Source organism: Aplidium turbinatum, chromosome 4 (assembly GCF_918807975.1).
Source record: "Aplidium turbinatum chromosome 4, kaAplTurb1.1, whole genome shotgun sequence".
Taxonomy (NCBI): domain Eukaryota; kingdom Metazoa; phylum Chordata; class Ascidiacea; order Aplousobranchia; family Polyclinidae; genus Aplidium; species Aplidium turbinatum.
In genome coordinates this window covers 36,918,235-36,938,600 of record NC_137475.1, presented here as the reverse complement: position 1 = coordinate 36,938,600, position 20,366 = coordinate 36,918,235, and the positions used below count along the sequence as shown (strand labels likewise).

Below are 20,366 nucleotides of genomic sequence, written 5' to 3'. Positions count from 1 at the left end.
CTACCACCGATGTGCTCGGAATGTTGCTGCAATAGTTTACGGCTAAGTAGGCCTATGGGAGGATGCTTTGGACTGCTCGAAGTCCGCTACAATGATCAATGCCTCGTGAATCTTGGTGTCCGACTCGGACAAACAATTTCGAAGGACTCCAATGAGGGTTTATTCATTGTTTGAACACGATTAGCAGTTTTTAATATGATCTTTAATTCCAGTTTTTTTATTAAAATTAGCTGAATTCAAATGCTCCCCCACTCCCGTCGCCAAAAGTCGCGTGGTCATACCAATGTAGGCTAGTTGTAGATTGTAGCCTAGAACTTGCATCATGCGAGCAAGTGAACTTATACACCACGTTTGAACATAAGCGGAAAGGAGTTTTAGACTTCAACTGAAAATAGTAACCGAACCAGCTTTAAATGTTTTACAGACGGAAAAATCTTAACGTTAAATTTCAAGACAATAAATTTAGACAAACTTGTGGCAAAACGTTTTGATTTCCTGCCAATAAAAGGGATTGTTAGAAAGTTTCTGATATCAGGCTCCTCAGTCCTCAGCTGGAGACGTTATGGAAACCGAATTCAAAAACCCTCCAAGAATTTTATTGAAAAACCAAGTCAGATAATGATTAGCACCAAAGTATGAACGTAATTTATTGATTTCATTATTGAAACAGTCATTGTTCGAGCAAATGTCTCGAGCTCGCGAGATAAGGCACTTGATTAAAGCAGATTTGTAGTTTGACGGGCAAACAGCGCTGAAATTCAGAAGATTAGTTGGCCTATTTGTAGGATAGGTTTATTTCAGACTCAAGCATCTAATCCATTACCATTTATCCTAATTTTTACATTCAAAAAGGTAGGCTATAGTCTCGGTGGCTTTTTTACGGTGAAATTTACGATGTTGCGCATTTAATTGCGCATGGATTATTTGAGAAACTGTGAACACGATTTATCGTTATCAAATATAGCCAAAATGTCGTCAATATAACGTAAGTAAACCTTGCGAAAGAATTGGCAAGTAGCCTGGTTTCCGAAGAAATCTTGTTTTCAAGGTGCGCTTAGAAAAAATTGGCGAGGGTTGGGCCCAGAGACGAACTCATAGTCACTCCGTCGATTTGCTTGTACAATTCATCTTTGTATAGAGACATAGCCTATCCTCTGTGGCTAAATGCATCAATTTGATAAACATGTCTTTTTTAATGAGTGGGTAATTTGGCTGGTCTTCTGCAATTATGTAGCCTCATCCGCAATGATGTTGATGGCTTCTTTTATGTCGACGTTAGTGAATAGTAATTGTAAATCAAAAAAGATCATTGCTTGATTAAGAGCACGTTGAAAATCTTTCAGCTTGTCCAGAAAATGGTTGGTTGAGTCGAGCATGTATTTTTATGGCATGTAGCCTATAAGGTTTAATAATAATAGCGTCTAAGAATTTCATCATCAACAGTATCATTGCCGATGCGGCCTTTGATGAACTAGATGCTAAGTTCGTAAATTTTTCCAGTGTTCCCTTTGTCGCGCAATGTCCCAAAGTGTTCTTGGTTGGCTGATTGATGTATTGAAATTGGATATAAATGTTGTTCGTTGTCTGCCACGAGCACGTTTCCCGAGAAGGCGGCCGCTTAGACAGAGATTTTCGAAATCTTCTTTTCTGATAATGTGACCGAGAAATTTGAGTTGCCTTTGAGCTATGTTGTTCAATAGTTCCTTGTCTTGATGTACCTGGTTTAAAACTTCTGCATTTGTGATATGATCAGTATATGAAATCCTGAGCATTCTCCTGTAAAACCACATTTCAGCTGCTTCAATGTTACGCCTAGTTTCTGTGTTGAAGGTCCATGTTTCACAACCATACTGGAGAACAGACCACACTAACACTTTGAGAAGTCGCACCTTCAGAAGAATAGAAAGTTTGCGATCCAATAGAATAGGTCGTAGTCTATTAAAAGTGTCTTTAGCTAGGCCTATTCTTCTTCGTATCTCTCTCTTACATCGTGCGTCCGCTGTCAAGAGAGAACCAAGATAGTTGAAAGAAGACACTTGTTCAATTGTGTTGCCTCCCTGGTGAAGTACAAAGTGGGGTTCAGGACTTTGTTTGGAGATAGTCATGCATTTTGTTTTTTTGTCATTAATTTCAATTCCATATTTTGCACTGATGTCTGAAGTTTTGTTAATTAGTGTTTGTAAACCGTCCGGGGATGTCGCTATGAGCACAGTGTCATCAGCATAGCGAATATTGTTTAATGAGATGCCGTTCACTAAAACTCCCTCATCAATACCTTCTATTTCTCTGAGAATTATTTCACTATACAAGTTAAACAGATCTGGTGACATCACACAGCCTTGTCTGACCCCACGTTGAATTTCAAAATATGTAGACAGACCTTCCGGTAGGCGAACTGCAGCTTGTTGGTAATACACATTCTTAATTACGCGCAGGTCCTTGTGATCAACGTTAATCTTGTTCAGCATCTCAAAAAGCTGTTCGTGACGAACTTTATCGAAGGCTTTTTTAAAATCTACAAATGCTTATATAGATATAGGTCTTGTTGGACTTCGATTGCTCTTTCACCAAGCATTCTCATCGTAAAGATTGCGTTGGTTGTTCCCCTGTCTTTCATGAAGCCAAATTGATTGCCTCCTATTTCTGGAAGCAATTGCCTTCTTAAGCGTTGGAGGATGATCTTTAGCAGCAATTTCACAGTGTGTGAGATCAGACTAATAGTGCAATGTTTGTCACAATCAAGTGTTCCTGGAACTTTGGGTAGTGCAATGAATATTGATTTCAACATGTCCTCAGGAATCACACCACTTTCATATATTCTGTCTAACAGCTTCCATATGATGTCTATTCCTTCTTCGTCCAGGGCTTTAAGCATTTCTAAGAATTTAGCCAATGCATATTCCGAAGTCAAAATCATGGACACAACAGGGCTGCTGGATTGTCTTTTTTATGTACTTTTATCAAACCACACAGCTTATCTGGGCTGTTGCCCGAGAGAGACAGTTTTTGAGTTACTTCTTTTCCAAATTCCTTGAGATATCTTTTAACATAAAACTCGATGGATCTTTCTTTCGAAATAATTAAATGGACTTTAGAACTTTCAATAATTATAGCAAATTTAGTTTCATCGCTCACAATTTTGTCTAATTTTAAAAAATAATCTGCAGTGTCTAAAACTGCCGTTTCTTTTCCTTTATAAAATTGGCATAGCCTACTTTAAAAACTGATTTTTAATTTTTTATTATTATTATTTATTTGCGCCAGGCAAAGCTGTCCATATCCAAAACAAAACAACGAAATAATACACAAACTGCAAATGCAAAAAAATCGCAAAGAGCCACTTTGGATGTCGTCAGTTTAAGAGATCTCTAAATATCTACTGTTACAAATTTACATAGGCCTACAATGAGCGTTGAAAGAGTTGAAAGTATTCAAAACAATAACAACAATCAGATGACATCAAGTCTCATAAAGCGATTTGAGGAGTGTATGCAACGGTTGATAAACATAACATCCTTTCCTCAATAAAGCATCAAACGTTGTTATATAATTATTCATTACTTGATTCACGGGCACTCACATAACCAGGCAAATTGTGCAATATTCTGAAAGAATCATTGTAAGCAACACGTAATCGTTTTATACTAGAAGATCTAAACTTGTTCCACAACTGGGATCCGTAAAACGACATACAACAAGAGCGGAATAGGCTACAATGTTTTTTACAGCGGGTGAGCATTTAGCAAAACGAGATTTTGCTTGTTTGCAGCACAGTAGGCCTATACTGAGAGGATTGCATCTAGTATTTTAATGTTTTTTTACATTTTTTCTTTTCAATTTTTGCAAAAGCAACTTAAGAAAGCAGGTGACTTTTTACACAGTCTCTCCGCGAAACAGTAAGTACCGTAGGCTACTAAAATTCAGAAGAGTGTTTTTCAGTCCAAGGATAAAGGTTCCAGCAATCATTCAATTTATTTCAGGTAAACTAGCTTACGTTATTTTCAGGTAAACTAGCTAAAATTAAAAGAAAACAACACAAAGTTTATGAAAATACGTGCTGTAGGTTGCGTTACGGTCCTCAGAATTGAGCTTGGGACGTTGACGTGGGCAAAATTTTGTAACACGGGGAAAGAGGGTAATCGATTCAGTTTGATATTTTTTGACAAAAAGTAACACTTTAAATATCTTATAGCCTGTGCAAGTTTTAAGGTAACTTATCGGTTGGCGCAATACAAATCACGTGTCTGTTGCTGTAAATTCTCGCTACACTCGACTGTCGAAAAACACATTCTGCTTCAGTTAGGATTATTGAAATATTTTTACAAAAGTTTGGGAGGAAGAGAACATGAAAAATTAAATCTCAATCGTGTATTTTTTGACGTTCGATTTCTATTAATGAGCCAACTTCTCCGGCCATATAGCAAGCAATACCTTGCACTGCAACAACAAAGGTAATTGCTGGAACAAAGGTCGTTGAAAACGAAATATTCAAGAACGATTCATCATACAACCTGAAACAAAAAAATGTGTACTCCAAATGCATTGTTATCAGCAAAATTTCAACATTGCCAATTTTATCATCTTTTCTCTAAATGCATTCTGTCCTGGCATCAGAAGTCAATTTTTGTCATTAAATATCAGTTTTCTCGTCCGTATTACAATGAAGGTAAAAAGAAAAGCAAAGTTTTTCAAAGCAAATGGTTTTCTACCTTGCCATCAATCTCAGTGACAAGACTTGCGTCAATGGTTCAAAGTCTGTATAAATATGCAAGCTTGCCGCCTTCCAAGCAAGCTTTCTCAGTCCGACTACGACTCGAGAATAAACGTTTTCATTACAATCTCAAAAATATACGCTGGATAGCTTTAAAATGAAGTCTTGGAGAGTCGTTATAGCCTACATATGCTTCCTAGGAAGATGCGTATCTAGATTAACAACGATGAAAGAACCATTTTGTTGGTTGGTTTTAAATCTTTATCCTCGGAGTGAGAAAGCCTCTGAGAGGTTATTCCTAGCAGTTTTACACATACTGCATTTGTTATAGAGGCTTTTAACCACTGACGCAGGCCGGTTACAGACATTGACGCCCTCGAATTGGCGTAGTGGAGTTTCCGATTTTTGAAGTATTTTTGTCTGTGAATTATTCCATCCACTGGGTGTCGCTGAGTGAAGAATAAAGTTCTAGAAAAGGGTTGCTCAATTGCACATCTCGATAGCCGGACCAACGCTGTTTGATCTTGCAGTTTCTTCGATAACAGTTGCCTCTGTGCTAAACTTTATGATTTATTAAGATTAAGCTTCGGCCAGAGTAGGTCTGTGCAAGTGGTAAATCATGAGCAAATTGCATCATCAGGTAGCATCTTCTGTACGAATGCTTCATAATAAGCTTCTGCTATAAAAAAATTTAAAAGTTTTTTATGATGCCTTTGTAAAATAGGCCTATCGCTACAATATTCAAGGACAATTAAACACTATTAGCATACACAAAATTTAATAGCTTGTAACCTAGATTTAGCTAAGCACTAACCCTAAATTTTGAAGTTTAATAGATTCTTTCATTGCATTTTCCACCATGATATTGTGTATGTACATGCCAAACGCCATAAATAAATGAAACCACTGGTGGGAATGGCCAACAATATCAAATCTTCCTGCAAAAAGCAATGATGTTAGCAAATACAATTTTAACAACAACAATAACATTTAAAGCTAAATTTATATGTCTTTGAAGTTCTCTAGTAGTAAACTGATGGAGGAGATCTGCCTGACTATCTTAGACAGTGCAAACAGACCAACTTAAATTTATATGATGACATAATTTAAATCATCTGCTAGCCTACTGAATTTCGGAAAATTTTGAAATATAGTACTCAACCAAATTGTTTCTTTTCGACGAATAATTGCTGTCTGTCAAAATAGCTTGACTGAAGAAGAAACTTGTTTAGAAATTAAGACAATTTAGTTTCGTTGTAAACTCAAAACGCATTACAAAGTTAAAACGCCTTGTAGCGTTTAAACTATAGGAGCATTTCGCTACATTCCGAACAAGATTAGGCTAAGTAACCTACCAAAAGTTGGGGCTCAGGTATGTTTAAAAATATATTATTCTGTTTGGACATACAATTCTTTTCAAAAACAAAACTTCGTTACCAAACTTTTCATTAAACTTTCTTATGATTCAACTCATGATCCAATAGAATGCGCAGTGTGACAAAACATTTGAAATACAATAAACAATATCACAGTAAACCAGAAAAATCAATTTAATAATATATAGAACCTTTGCCACACAAGTGTGGCTTCTACAGTATAGTCGTATTCAAATAGATTGAATAAGACTATACTGAAGAAGCCACCCTTGTGTGGCGAAAGCTCTATATATCCATAAATTGATTTTTCTGATTTGGTGTGATATTGTTTATTTCACAATTCTTGTTTTGATGTAAGTTTTTGCTGGTAATTAAACTCTTCCTGAAGAATTTGATTTCATTTTAAATTGCTTTTTTTATTGATTATAGGGTAACTTATCTTGGTTTTATGATAAACCTTACTTTTCATCAACTTTTGTTGCTTGAAATATAAAACTATTGTTCATGTATCTGGCACCATAGCCGTACGAGACCAAACCATTTTGGGGGGGCAGAACGTAAATTTGCCCAAATGTGCACGCTTTTATAGAAATTGCCCAAATATAATGTATGCGGTGCATGATAACAGTGAAAAACTAACATAACAAGATCACTAGCAGTGGCGTAGCAAGTAATTTTGAAAAGGGGGTTTTGACGGCGTGTTTCGGTTATGGCTACATCCAGCAGCGGGGGGGTCTGGGGGGCCTCCCCCAGAAAATTTTGAAAAATTACTTTGAATTTGGTGCATTCTGAGAGCATTTTCAACAAAAATGTGGTTATGAATATTCCTGTATAATGGTACTGTGCGGTGGCATAGCAAAAGGATAAGATCATGTTTTCTTCGGCATTTTTCGGAAATAAAGCTACAATTTTCTATGTTTTCTTGTTGTTAATTCCTGGCTGAGATGTTTGAATGTTTGGTAATGGCAAAACTCGCTCTTTGCAATACCCACCCACCCCCCTGGCTACGCCAGTACGCCACTGATCACCAGCTAGCTAGAATTTCTTACCAAAGTAATCAAGATAGAACAACTGAATTCATCTTTGAAGATACCTTGCTTGTGCATTGCTCGATGCTTCTGCACTTTGGCATGGTAAGTAGGAGTAACAAATATTGTTTTACACACCACAAATAATAAACAACGCCACTTAAATATTCAGTTGTGATGTCACAAAAGACTCAAAAATAAACATTGCAGGAAACCGGCTCAGGGGGACCATGCAGATTCAGAAAAAAGTACATAACAATAGAGAAATTATAATTAAATGTAATAAAACACAGACATACTACTTCTGTTCTAATAAACTTTGTTCAATCAATTAAAGTAGTTTTGATGATACGAATTTTAGTACAAAAATAAAAAGGTCTGGCTTGTTCCAGACAATGGTTCACCTATTCAAACGTCATATAAAAACTGTTCAAGTCTACTGAATATTACGTCATGGAAGTTGCTAGAAAATGTGCCAAAATTGCACTATTGTTCATAGACTTGTGTCAAACCTGTTTGGACTTGTTTGGGCCTGTTTCAGTTTGAAACCTGTTTAAACAGGAAATATTACATCAGCTTTAAACACCTGTTTGAATGACTTCATAATTGTCTTTCATTATTGCGTCACAATACTGCATATGTGAGTTTGAGATATTGCTATCTATTCTGGTCATTCGTAAAATGATTGTTTGAAAGTTGGCCGCACATTTAACTGTTGGCTTAGTGCTTGCTAGCTGGACAAAGGTTCCGTCTTTTATCCAAGTAATCTGTTCTGTAGTGACAGTTTTCAGTGGTGTACGGCGTTGCACCCCCCTCGTTTTCGATAGCCTCGGGCTAATTTTACAGAAATACACTGTTTGAAAAGAAGTTCAAGTGTGTGTTTCTTCGGTCATTATATACAGACGAACGGATTTGGGAATCTTATGTTACAATTTTCCCACGAAGAGATTATGGTTTACCGCTGTGACCACTACTTCTAAAAATATAGTTAGGCTAAGTAATTTGATGACAAAAATAACTAAGCTTGATATATTCTAAGTTTGCATACAGACGTTGATGTAGGATTCAAAAAACCCAATCAGCCTAGCAGTACGTATTTACATTGATTCAATGTCTGAATATTGAATAATATTCAATCATCGGATTTGCAGAAGGCGTCGTTATATTTTCAAAAAATCGCCGAATAGGAAACTCGCCGAAAAAGGCTCTCGCCGAATAGGGAACTCGCCGAATAGTAGCAGAACCTTTTATAAAAGTAACCAAACAAAGCTAAGCAACACCTTAACATTACTTTTAACAGGTATAACATGTTTTTGTTAAATGTTGTGGTGTTGCTTAGCTATGTTCGTTTATGGTTGAAAAAGTACTGTGACCTCCCCACCCGAATTGTTTTATAAAAGTATTTACCAGATTTATACAAATTCATATTTTGTAGTTGCCCCAAATCAAGATGATGCATTTATAGATATCATGAAAAAAATTAAAGACTTTGTAAATGTTGATGCCGAGGCAACTGCATCATGCCAATTTGGCCAGTTTTATAAATAGACTATGATCAGATACTGCAATTTCATATTTTTTTGTTGCCCAAATCTAAACGATATCGCCTAGTTATGTAAATGGGAAAATTAATGAATTTGTTCATTTTGGGGAAACTGCCTCACGCTAATTTGGGCAGTTGCATAAACAGACTAATCAGTTTCATCAAATAATTTCATGTTTTCAGCTGCCCAAATCAACACGATGCATTTGTGAAAATTAATAAAATTAGCTATATAGCAAATTTTGCGTTTTGATTTGGGCAGTTTCACAAAAGTATTAGAGACATATTTTGGTGGCTGCCCAAATTGGCATGATGCAGTTGGTTAAATGCATTTCGTACTGCAGTTTGATCACCATGCAATACAATATATCAATATGGGTGAGCCAAATGAAAATTTTGCGGCACATTTCTTGTGCAAATAAGAGGCTGTACTTAGTTTGATAGGTAAAATATATTAATTTATAGTTTTTCTTAATTTATGCAATTTTGTAACGCTTTATATAGCAATTTTTGCCCTAATAATTTCAAGATTTTGCCCGAATTCGCGACGTTTTGAAACAACAGGGGGGGCGGCTGCCCCCCTGGCTCGTACGGCTATGTCTGGCATTGTGGTGTTACCTGGATAAAAGCACTCTGGAAAACGAGTGGCAATAGCCATCACTCCCAAAAAATACAAAGCAAGATGAAAAATATAGTTTGAAGCAAAATCACTTTCTAAATGACAGAGATGGTGGTCTAATGCAGTGTAATTGTAGGCTTTGAGAACTTGAGGTAGTTCCGCATTCATGTACCTGAAAAAAATTATGTCCATTTTAAATTTGTCCTGTAGTTTATCAAAAAAAAAACGTTCTTGATTGTTTTTTGTGCTATTTAGGCCCACGTCCAGTTTGTAAAGATTTAGAAATGGGCATGAAAACTAGAAAGCTAATCACTGTGTCCACCTTCAAGCGTGTCTTTACAGGCTTTCCCAGAAACCAGAGATGTAGCCTACGTATGCGCCGCAAATTCTACGCCGCATACTTGCGGCGTAGACTTTTTGTTTGCGCTAACGCTTGCGGCCACATTTTTTTGGATAGTTTGCGCTTGAGGCTGCGCCGTAAAGTTTTCGCGGTTTTTTTAGCGCATAGCGTCAACGCATACTTTTTAATGTCTTAGTTGTTGTTTGCAATTTTTTTTGTCAAACTGCGAAATGTTGACGTCTTGCAATTGCCCAGTGTTCTAGTGTTGTGTCACAGTGTCCAAAAGGACCAAAGTTTTAACCAAAAAAGGACCAAAGTTTTAACCAAGCCAAATTTATAAGATAAATGGACAATGCAAAGCTTAATGTCAGAAAAAGTAAAGTAGGATAGAGGGTATGGGGAGCCAGCTTGCCCCAGAAAAAAGTTTGACAAAATGTTGTCTTGGTAGGCTAAACTTTCTAAACATTTTGGGCACAATAAGTTTTTTTTTTTATCAAGATGCACCCTTAGTATGTAGGCCATAGGCTATGTCACTTTGTACTTTTAAAAGGGTAGAAAGCTTGAAGGCTTGGTAGAAGGCTTGAAGACTTACTTTTAAAAGGATAGAAGGCTTGGTTTAAAGTTAAAGTTATCCTACCACTTAAAAAAATACATAGAAAGTTTTCAATAAATGCATCACTTCAAGGAGAGAATGTCAAAGTAAATTTTAGTCGTGAAAACGTTCAGGCTTTTAAAGAAAAGCTGTCATTGTGGAAAGGGCGTATTCTCAAAGATAATACAATTTTGGTAGAGAGGTGACTTTCTTCAACCATAGACAGATAAAACCAAGCTACCACACGGCATTTAACATCATACATTAAAGTGAACATAAACTACAAACGTTTTCGGCCATACTCAAGTTAGTCCTTCTCAAGTGACGAAAGTAACTGATTTTACATCTACATTTAAAATAAATAAGTGATCTACACAATGAATTGAAAACCGAAATGCACAAGAATGAAACTGCAAAGCAGAGGAGAAAGGCACATCATATGGCGGTTAATTACGCGAGGCAAAAAGCGCATCATAAAACGAATTAAGAAAAAAACGTTTAGGAGATAGGAAGCGCCTGCGGCAAACAACTGCGTATTGAGGCGAGGCTTGTAACATCCTGCAATCCGCAAAATCAGTTATTTTCGTTACTTGAGAAGGGCTAACTTGAGTATGGCCGAAAACGTTCGTAGTTTATAGTTTATGTTCACTCTAATGTAGCCTATGATGTTAAATGGAGTGTGGTTGCTTGGTTTTACCTGTCTCAAAGATAACATGGCTAATTTTCCTTTTGTAAATGAAAGGGTTTACAATGGAAAAATCCGGCACAAGATTTCATTACGGATGTATCTGAACACCTAAGTCAACTTGAAAATAATATATTTCTGTAATTTGGTGAACCAAATTCTTACCCATCTTGGATACAACAGCCGTTTATAGCCAAAGTGGAGGATGCGGAAATGTTGGCTGAAGAACTCATAGAACTGTAATTAAACTCTGCTGCACACATTATGTTCAAAGTGATGACATTGTTATAGTTTTGGACAAAGTAGTTAGTGGATTATTCAAACCTTGCAAAAGCAGTATTGCATGCTATAATTCCGTTTCCTACAACGTATTTATGCGAATCGGGATTATTATCGGCGTAGGTAGACATCACATAACTAGGCTATACCAAATAAAATCCCACTAAGATTGAGCAAAAACGATTAAATATGGTTGATTTTGTAGCTAGTTGTTGAGAATTGAGATGAAACGCTAAATGAACTCTACAGCAGAAACAGTTTTTTGTTTAGAAGTGTTTAACCTATGTGCTTGTAAAAGTAACCGACCTTTAAAAGTTCAGGTTTGTTTTATTTATCTCTTGCATAAAAAAATGTATCAATATATTTTGTATATATTGGGGGTCCACAAGCCTGTCGTCGTAGAAATTGGGAGTTTACAGCCCCAAAAAGGTCAAGAACCACTGCCCTAGCCATTGGTCCACATTAGCGCTGTGTTGTTAAATTCCATAAAGCTGAAGCAACCTTTTCGGTTTCTACAAAACCACAGTCCACTTGGGAAATGCGAAAGTTTTCACTGGTTTTACCATTTAAAAAGGTTAGGGTCTATCATATGTAATTTAGGCCGCTCGCTAAAAGTATATTTTGTAATGTAGTCTGATTACCAATCTTAGTGAAAGCTGCTAAAATTAGATTGTGGCGCTTGAAGCTGACACTTAGCCTAGGTAGGCTACCTGATAAAGCAAGGAATACCAGAAAGGAGATAGCATATGCCGTATGGAGCAAATCTGCAAGCATAACGCAATGGACAAGAAGGATAGCGAGAGTGAAAAGTAATAACGCTAGCGATTACGCCACAAAGCAAGACGATGTTTGTAAACGACACAGGAAGCCATTCTGCAAAAAACGAAAAAGGCTTTGTCATTATTTTTACCGCCGAGACGGCCATTTTATTTGAAATTCAATAAAATTGTTAACAAGTTTGCATTAATTTAGGTAATAAATTATGAAATTTCAGTTTAGTTGTTTTTAGTCTCTGGCCATCTCAGCGAAAACAACACACGTCGACATAGCAGAGGTCTGGAAAATGATGGAAGCAACAAAATGTAAACGTCGAAACACGTAGGCGACTGGTAGTAAAGCAAAAAAGGTAAATAAGTTAAGCATTTGTCATTTTCCATGCAAAAAGATTTTTTTAATTACTTTGGAAGTTGAGTATAAAATTGTTTTTGGTTGGTTGGAAGTAAATGAATTGCAGAAAAAGAAACTAACCTCCTTGAAACCCGAAGCAGAAAGTCGTACAAAGCATGTACTGAAAAGAGATAGTCGAAGTCATTCCGTATACATCTATTGCTCCATAATCAAGGCAGAAAGCAAACTCTTGACCAGTGGCAGAGTAGCAGTTAAAGAGATGAGCTCCTGCACTGAACAGAAACGAAAACAAGCAACCTGGAAAAGAATAGGATGCTATCTTACCATTTTTAGGCAAATTGTTTCTGAACACTGTAAACCTTAAAATTTTAAAACGTCTGTTTGTAATCACATATATATCTGCAATTCAAAGTGTAGTTTGGATCTTATATCAGCTGCATCGTTATGTAACCGGAGCAAAGAAAATAAAAAATTCCATTTCATTCTGGTCACTTGACTCAGTTGTAATTGTTTTCTACATTTCATCTTGTAAATGCTTCTAACTTTACATGTCATCTCATCCGTTCATTGTTAAGAATATATTTTGCTTACATATATTTTGCTTAGAGAAACATAACAATCTTTCAAACATACAAAACCGATGTTAATCTCCTTCCAAAACAACCACTGCATGAGGCGCCATAATTCTAATTACAATTCGAGAACTGTTTTTGCTTTGTTGGCGTTTTCGTCCTATGCGAGTTGGTCAGATTTATGGCCTTTAAACATCACACAGCATAACAAAACTAAATCCAAATTCATCTATTACCCTTTACCGAAAGAATGAATCCAAAATGGATACGTGATTTCTTCATTCCATTCATCTAAAGATGATGCTACTGCGTATGTTCTCCAAATCATCAAAAAGAACGGGATGACATGAGTCCACACATTCAAAGTCTCGTTTGAAGGGTAGAAAGCACTGAATGTCAACGATATATTATTGTATAGAATAATAGGATTCAGGCAACATTCTTCAACTTAAACCTAAAAGTAAAGCAGCTCAGTTGACAATTCATCACCGTAGTCTTGGAAAAAGAAATTCTTGGGTTTTTTGAATGATTGCATCAGAAAACCATCACTGCTATGATGATAGTTGGGCTTTCAAGAAGAAGAAAATTTATCCTTCAAGCAAATAACCATAAGGTTTCAAGACGACAAAATAAAACTAGATGAACAATTTTGCTGAACACTAATTTGAAAATCAAGTTGAAATTGATTTCCAATTTGAACTTGAAATTTACAGCAAACGTTTTGTTTGAGAAATCTGCAGACTACATAAAATTAACCAACAATTATTTATGCTACTTGTTGGAAGTAGCCTAAGATTTGATAACTGAAAATCGAATTTCAAAAACTGGTGTACTGTAGGGCTGTAGGCTACATCGATTACACTGCAATCTCAAAACCCTTTCCAACATCGCAAAAATTTAGAAACACTTTGGAAAAGATTTCATGAAAAAGTTATTGAGTATCGTTAGTCACTGTTTGCCTACCGTACGCTTATAGGTTGTATTCAACGTAGGCTACATCATTTAAAAGCAATTAGTTTTTCAACCCAAAATTTAACTAACTGTTTAACTTCTTGACTAAATATTTAACTTCAACCCAGTTTATTTTGAAATATGATCTACTTTATAGTTGTTTTTTTGGGTTGTATGTGGTTTTTAAACGATTTCAAGAAACATTTTGTAAACCTGCCACAGAAAATAACTCCCAGAAATTTGACAGCCCCAATAAAAAGGTTGTTGAAAACCGCCATAAAGCCGAGCGTTAAACCATGATTGCTTGGTATGGTCATTTCTTTTACCATGGTAAAGTCCGGTATTTCTACCGTCCAGCAAAAATTTTCAATTTGACATTATTTCAACGTCTGGCGACATTTAAGTGATATGAAAATTGCGATTATTTTTTGACTGGTTCCACCACAGACAGCAAAATTTGTCATTTTTACTTTGATTCAACGTCTGCAGATGTAAACATCATGGATTTTACTGACTGAGAAGCTTTCCACCGCTTCACGCCATCAACTTTCAGCCATCTCCACAAACCTCTTCAAACAATAAGCAAAGGAGGCAGGATTTGGTCGGTAACCGTGCCAAATGTGCTTTTCAAGGCAATCCTTATGAATTTCCCAGCAAGGCTTCAAACCAAACGAACGAAGCCAGTTGTCGTATTTAGAGCTGAAACAAAATAAATACGAAAAAATTACGAAACTTACGAAAAAATAAAAAAAAATTCGAAAAACTACTAAACTTTTAATCAAATAAAGTTGTGAATGATTGATAGAAGTAGTGTTGGCAGGGGGCGGAAAGGTTACTTATAAATTCAAACCGGGATCACTATAGCTGTCCAGACTTTTCTAGAAACTTCAGAAACGTGAAGACAACACCGTGTAGTCGTTGTCTGTATAGTACGTTTGCATACTATCTAGTTGTTTTGGGACAATTCCTGCTTTTTAGTGGTGAAAAATTGCTTCGATGATCCATAGTGCTAGTAGCCTACAAGCTACAACACTCAACACAGTACTTTCGTATATGTTCTATCTTCCCTTGAAAGGTGTTTGAGCATCCTAATATATTTTAACAAGTTTTATAATGCTAAGAAATCACAAAAGACCTTTAAGATATCTGCATTTGGATGATTGTTCTTTATTGGACTACCGTACGTGGCTGTTTAGTGAGAGCTACCACCATGCCTTAGATTGTAATACTGTACTCCATTAATTCCAATATAATGATAAGCCTATAGTACTAGTAGGCTATAAAAACACTAGTCTACAAAAAAAATATTTTTGATACAGATCATGAAAATAGATGATTTTAACTGGATTTAGGTCGCTGATGTCAGATCTGAATCAAATTTTCTTTATCCCGTCAAGTTTTCAATATATATCCCGAAGCACCATTATTGGTTATTTTCAGTATAAAACAAAAATTCTAGAGCCAAAAACAATAATAAAAAATTGACAAAAATGTTAACAGGCAAAACAATGCTTTCAGTATGTTCTCAACAATGTCACTAAACCGCTCATGCTTAAAATTTTCAAAAAAACGTCAATTACAACTTTTAATTCAACCAAAGTTACTCGCACGCATGGGCGCCGATCGCTCTCTAAAATTGGTGGGGACATTTTGCCTATAGGTAGAAAGGGGCGACGAACGAAACGAGCTAAAAAGATCGGGGGTCTGATACAGGGGCTCTATCCACTTTTAGAATTCGGGGGGGTGATTTTTGGACAGTGGGCTAAAATCGTCATAATCATTTCAACTTCTGGGGGGCTGCGCCCCCCAGACCCCCCATTGCAACATGAGCTTCTTTCTGATCAAAGCATAAGGTTTCCAAGTCGTTTCACAAAGTGTGTTTCGGGAAGGACATTTTTGGGTAAGCAAACTAGTAGTCACTTAACAAGAAATAATTGAAAACTCGAATGAAAACTGAAAATGAAAACTCGAACCAATCATAAACTACGTTTTCCGTGACGTGAAAAAGGGCGAAAATAAGATGATACAAAGCAAATCAAGTGCTGGATTTTCTATCAGCTGGTTGGCTTTTTAGGGGTTAGGGTTAGAAAGTAGTCATTTCATTGACGTGGGTTCGATTCTCACCACTGTTATTGCTCTTTTTTCTTCTGCAATTACCAAATAAAGTTCAAAACAAAGATTAACTCTCTGGCTGAGTGCGAGAAAGGTCACAATTGGACGGTAGCCTCTTATATCATGTTCTAATTGGTTGGCGGTGTCATTCTAGTCATTTGTAGTGTCACCCCCCCACTCATTTGCAGTGTCATTCTAGTCATTTGCAGAATTTTTTCTTGTTAAAGTGGCTACTAAGTTAAAACACAGTGTAAACGCCTGGCTCGTAGTTCAGGGTTGCCAAACCAAAAAATCATGCTGAGATGAAATATATATCACATTGACAAAAAATTCAAAATGTGCTAACAGCGAAAATTTTTGTTTCAAAATTTGATCAATAAAATATCACAAAATCTTTTCAAAGCCAAATGAGTGGGGGGGTGATTTTGCATTGATCACCCCCCCCCCACTCCAATTAGTGGGGGGGTGATCACCCCCCTCATCCCCCCTTGGATAGAGCCCATGGTCTGATATGACAAACAAACAAATACAAGAGGGATTCTTGTAGAATTTTGTAGTGCTCAAGATCGGTCGACTTGAAATAGCCAGTAAGATTTTTCTGCGCGCTTTCAATGACAGCAAAATACTCTGACCGATATTTCGTCTCTGGTGTTTGAAGTTGAGGAGGTTGATCATGACCATGTCCAATTGTCCATGCTGAAGACGATTTGGGATATTTTTGTGACGTGACAGTTTCAATGACTCAAGGTTGCAATCCTCCATTCTCTCAGCATTTACAAAAACAAGATTAAATTCTTCTTTACTGCGTAGATGGCGGAGTTCAGCACCTTCAAGCATGCCAGCCACAGTCATCGTGCAACCTTGCAAGGCTTTGTTAAAGCACTCCAGACACTGAATGACAGACAATGCCGCCAATAACCCAAGTGTATGCTAATGGCCCTGGCGTAACAAAACAAATACAGTTTGCGAGTCGCACCGGGGTTTCACCGCATTATAAAACATTTCTACTATACGGTCGAGGTTTCCTCGCATGAAATAAAAGTTTTATTCCCTCCTTTAAATAGATTTTAAACGTCTGACTAATAAAATTGTGACATTCGGTTAATATTTTCCCTTTTACGTTATAAGAATAATGTAAAAAGATGGTGGGGACATGTAAAAAGATGGTGGGGACATGTCCCCGCTGTCCTATAGGGATCGGCGCCCATGCTCGCACGCAATGTAAAAAACAGTTTCACATCAGTTTTGCTAGCAGCAAAGTTTTCTTTCGAATAAGCAAACCCATCTCCATCTGAACCCATAGTTGTCACAAAGTTTTCATCATGCCAACAATAATATGATTTGAAGGCAGATATACCATTTCTGGGTAAATTAGACATGTAGCCTAGCCTACGCTTCCTCCCGATTGAAGGATTTTCTCTTGGTGGCCAAACTTCTATAGCATTGTAAGAAAACCGCCGGTTTATCAATCAATAAGAACTTCATCTCTAGATGGAAGAAGCTCATTAGCTATCTTAGAAACAACCATGGATAGGGGTAAACAGTTGAAAGGCAAGCTGGATATTCCACTTTAGACTTCTTTCTGCTGTAAAATCTTATATTTGTGTCATGCTATAAAGAAAATATTCCTGGTGAGTAGTTTACTCACGAAATACCACTGACGGAGCAGAAAGCATTGCCTCTTTTTACCGTCAAGCCACAACAGAAGCTCTGTGTTGCATCTATTGCAATATGCAGATTGTGGAGTGTGGCTTTTGTTTTGATCACCAACTTTATACCCAAAGTAGGGTATCTTGCTTGAGTGCTTGCAAGCAAGCTGCTGGTGCCAGTTTCACAGAATCAGAAAATAAACTATACTTTCCGCATATGAAGCAAAAAATTGTTTCGATGTTCAATCAACCTCGTCTTGAGCTACTTGGTCTAGCACTCATAGCCTACTTGTTGCCAGCTATGCTAATAACAAAAATACAGTAACTTGAAAGCTACGTTGTAGGCTACAACTTAAAAGCTTCTAAAAACAATACTAATTTTGACCAAGCATAGCACTAGTTGCGTATAAGTATTGTTACACGCAACAGCGCAAGCATGGCAACAATCTCAAAATGTCAGACTCAGTCCCCTGGTGATATAACACCTTGAAAGAGATATAAACAACAGTCGATTAAAAAAGGGGATGATGTCATAACATCGAAACACCCAATCCATTAGGCCTACTTCGAACAATTTCAATTCTTACATCATACTTCTAAGCAAATTGTTACGTCATAAATACAACGACGGAGACAATGAAGTCTACAAAATGCTTTTTATTTGCTGGAAAAAAAGCGGGTTATCACAAAATTCTGACGTGATAACCAAATTCTGATTTCAGATTCGAGCTCAGCGCACCAGTATTACTTTGAAATAATTGTTAGATTGTCTAGTAAAAATTTCTTGTTGACCAGTGAAATAAGTGTTGGGCGTTACTTATATTGATAGAAATGCAAAATGACTGTTGGACTTTACTCACTTATAAACTGCATCTAGTTGCAATCGAACTTGACTGTTTCGATGTGGTCTTTTGCCTTTCAGTGAACAAAAGTTTTTCTCTTGATTGTCCGTTTTTCTTGAGAACAGTGAGTGCTTTATCGTGAAAAATTCCATTAATCTTTGTACATGCAGACTAGAGTATGAGGACTTTTCAAACATGGTAGCAATTACGCACAAAATATGTGGCCAATCTGAATTATGGCATTAAATTGTCTTCTCGTTTTCATTTGCATAAGATTTTTTTCTGAATAAAAACTTTCAGTTTCAATAAAATGCACAACAATACATCAAAGCTTTTTACACCGAGCAATCATTCAAAAAAGCATTAACCCAGCGACGTAGCTAAACTGGAACTTTTAGGGAAGCAGAATGTTTTATGAAAGGCTAATGGAGAATAGCTAAAGGAGAATACAAAACATAACTAGCTGTAAGCTATGAAACCTACTGGTGCATCTTTTACGTTTAATTGACATCGTATAAGTAATAGGCTTATACAATACAACCTACGATTCATACGATATACAAATAAACCTCGACGAAATTGCTACTGCCACAATGACTAAAATAAAATAACATATCCTATCATACAGTCCAAGCTTCAGCCAATGTTAGGCTTACTTATTTTACAATCAATCAAATGAAATGATTTTTCATCAATATTATGCTACAGTAGGGTAAACAAACCACCAGGCAGGCCTAACCACTAACTCATCGGTGTTAAACATTTCAAAGTCTGTTACATCTGTTCGTCCATTAGCTGCGTTACATCATGACTTCCTGGCTCACATTCTCTCGGAAATTGAGCTCAACCACGCACAAATCGTAGCTTATCTTTCTTTTTCTGTAAGTTTGGCTCTGAAAAGAAGATCAGAGGCCATAGCCTACCATCAACAATGTTTCACTCTCTATCTACAAAATAGAACAGAAAGTTCTAATCTTTGCTGATAAAAGCAACATTGGCTGATCTCGGATAGTCTTTTACTGTAATCCGAGGAAACAACGATTTCTGAAGAGGTGGTTAAAAGATGGACCATCGGCTTCAAAGACTCGTAAAATCACAATGACGAAAAATATACGCATCATTGCGAATGAGCTTTTTGGAAAAAGGGAATGAAATAGAAAAAAGCTTCTTCCAAATTTTGGGAAGGCTATTTCACAAAGTAAGATCCAAAACACTCGTTTATTGTGAAACTAACCCTTTGTTCTTCATGTTCTAACTGTACCAATCAATACGACATGTCCAGCGGCAGGCTACATTTTTGTTCTACAGTAGATTAGGTGAACCACTTTATTGTGTAAATCTGTTTCGGTATTTCGACGATTACTGAACGATAGTAAACTTTAGTTACCCAATCTTTTATTGTGAAATCTGCTTCCAGAAAATTCTGTGTAGCCTACGTGAGAATCTGGAAACCGCCTTTTTTTGTTGACCAGAGGAATGAGTTCTTGTGATCTAATATTACCCTAGTCTGTGAAAGTTTCTGGTCCAAACAAACCTGTTATAAATAGCCGCGTGATTTGATTACAGTTATTATTAGAGTTGTGTATTATGGAGATTAAAAGTTGAATGAAAAGTATATTGAAGACGATTGTACGGTAGAGTTCTAGCAGATAGTGAATAAATTGTAAAGGTGGAAGTTATTGCCAATTGTAAAGTAGCTGTTGCAAGACGTACTATAATGATAATAAGCTAGCTTAATAATAATCATGCTTTTATTTGCGCCCATTGCAATAACATACAGTAGCCTACACTGCGATCACAGATGCGATACATACAACAGACGACAGGAAGCAACGAAGTGACATATAGTTTTCGAGTCAGCTGCTCCTCTTAGTTTGGCTTGCCATTAAGTGTCTTTTGCCGAGACGTGCTCTGGAGCGGTGTCGAACCCACGTCCTTT

At 36.7% G+C, this 20,366-nt stretch overlaps 2 protein-coding genes across 2 annotated transcripts; both read right to left on the bottom strand.

Moving 5' to 3' along the window:
• Positions 1 to 2,515: 2,515 nt before the first annotated feature.
• Positions 2,516 to 2,875, bottom strand: LOC145769126 (uncharacterized). Its single transcript, XM_082580719.1, has one exon. It carries the CDS (start codon positions 2,873 to 2,875, stop codon positions 2,516 to 2,518), a length of 360 nt encoding a protein of 119 aa, XP_082436845.1.
• A 380-nt stretch (positions 2,876 to 3,255) lies between these two features.
• LOC145769125 (membrane progestin receptor gamma-B-like) lies at positions 3,256 to 18,685 on the bottom strand. The gene is made up of 8 exons (XM_082580718.1): positions 18,446 to 18,685; positions 14,392 to 14,523; positions 13,117 to 13,262; positions 12,422 to 12,598; positions 11,884 to 12,046; positions 9,277 to 9,449; positions 5,526 to 5,649; positions 3,256 to 4,511 (listed from the first exon to the last, which is right to left on the bottom strand). Exons 1-8 carry the CDS (start codon positions 18,622 to 18,624, stop codon positions 4,361 to 4,363), a joined length of 1,245 nt encoding a protein of 414 aa, XP_082436844.1. The 5' UTR covers positions 18,625 to 18,685; the 3' UTR covers positions 3,256 to 4,360.
• Between the last annotated feature and the right edge of the window lie 1,681 nt (positions 18,686 to 20,366).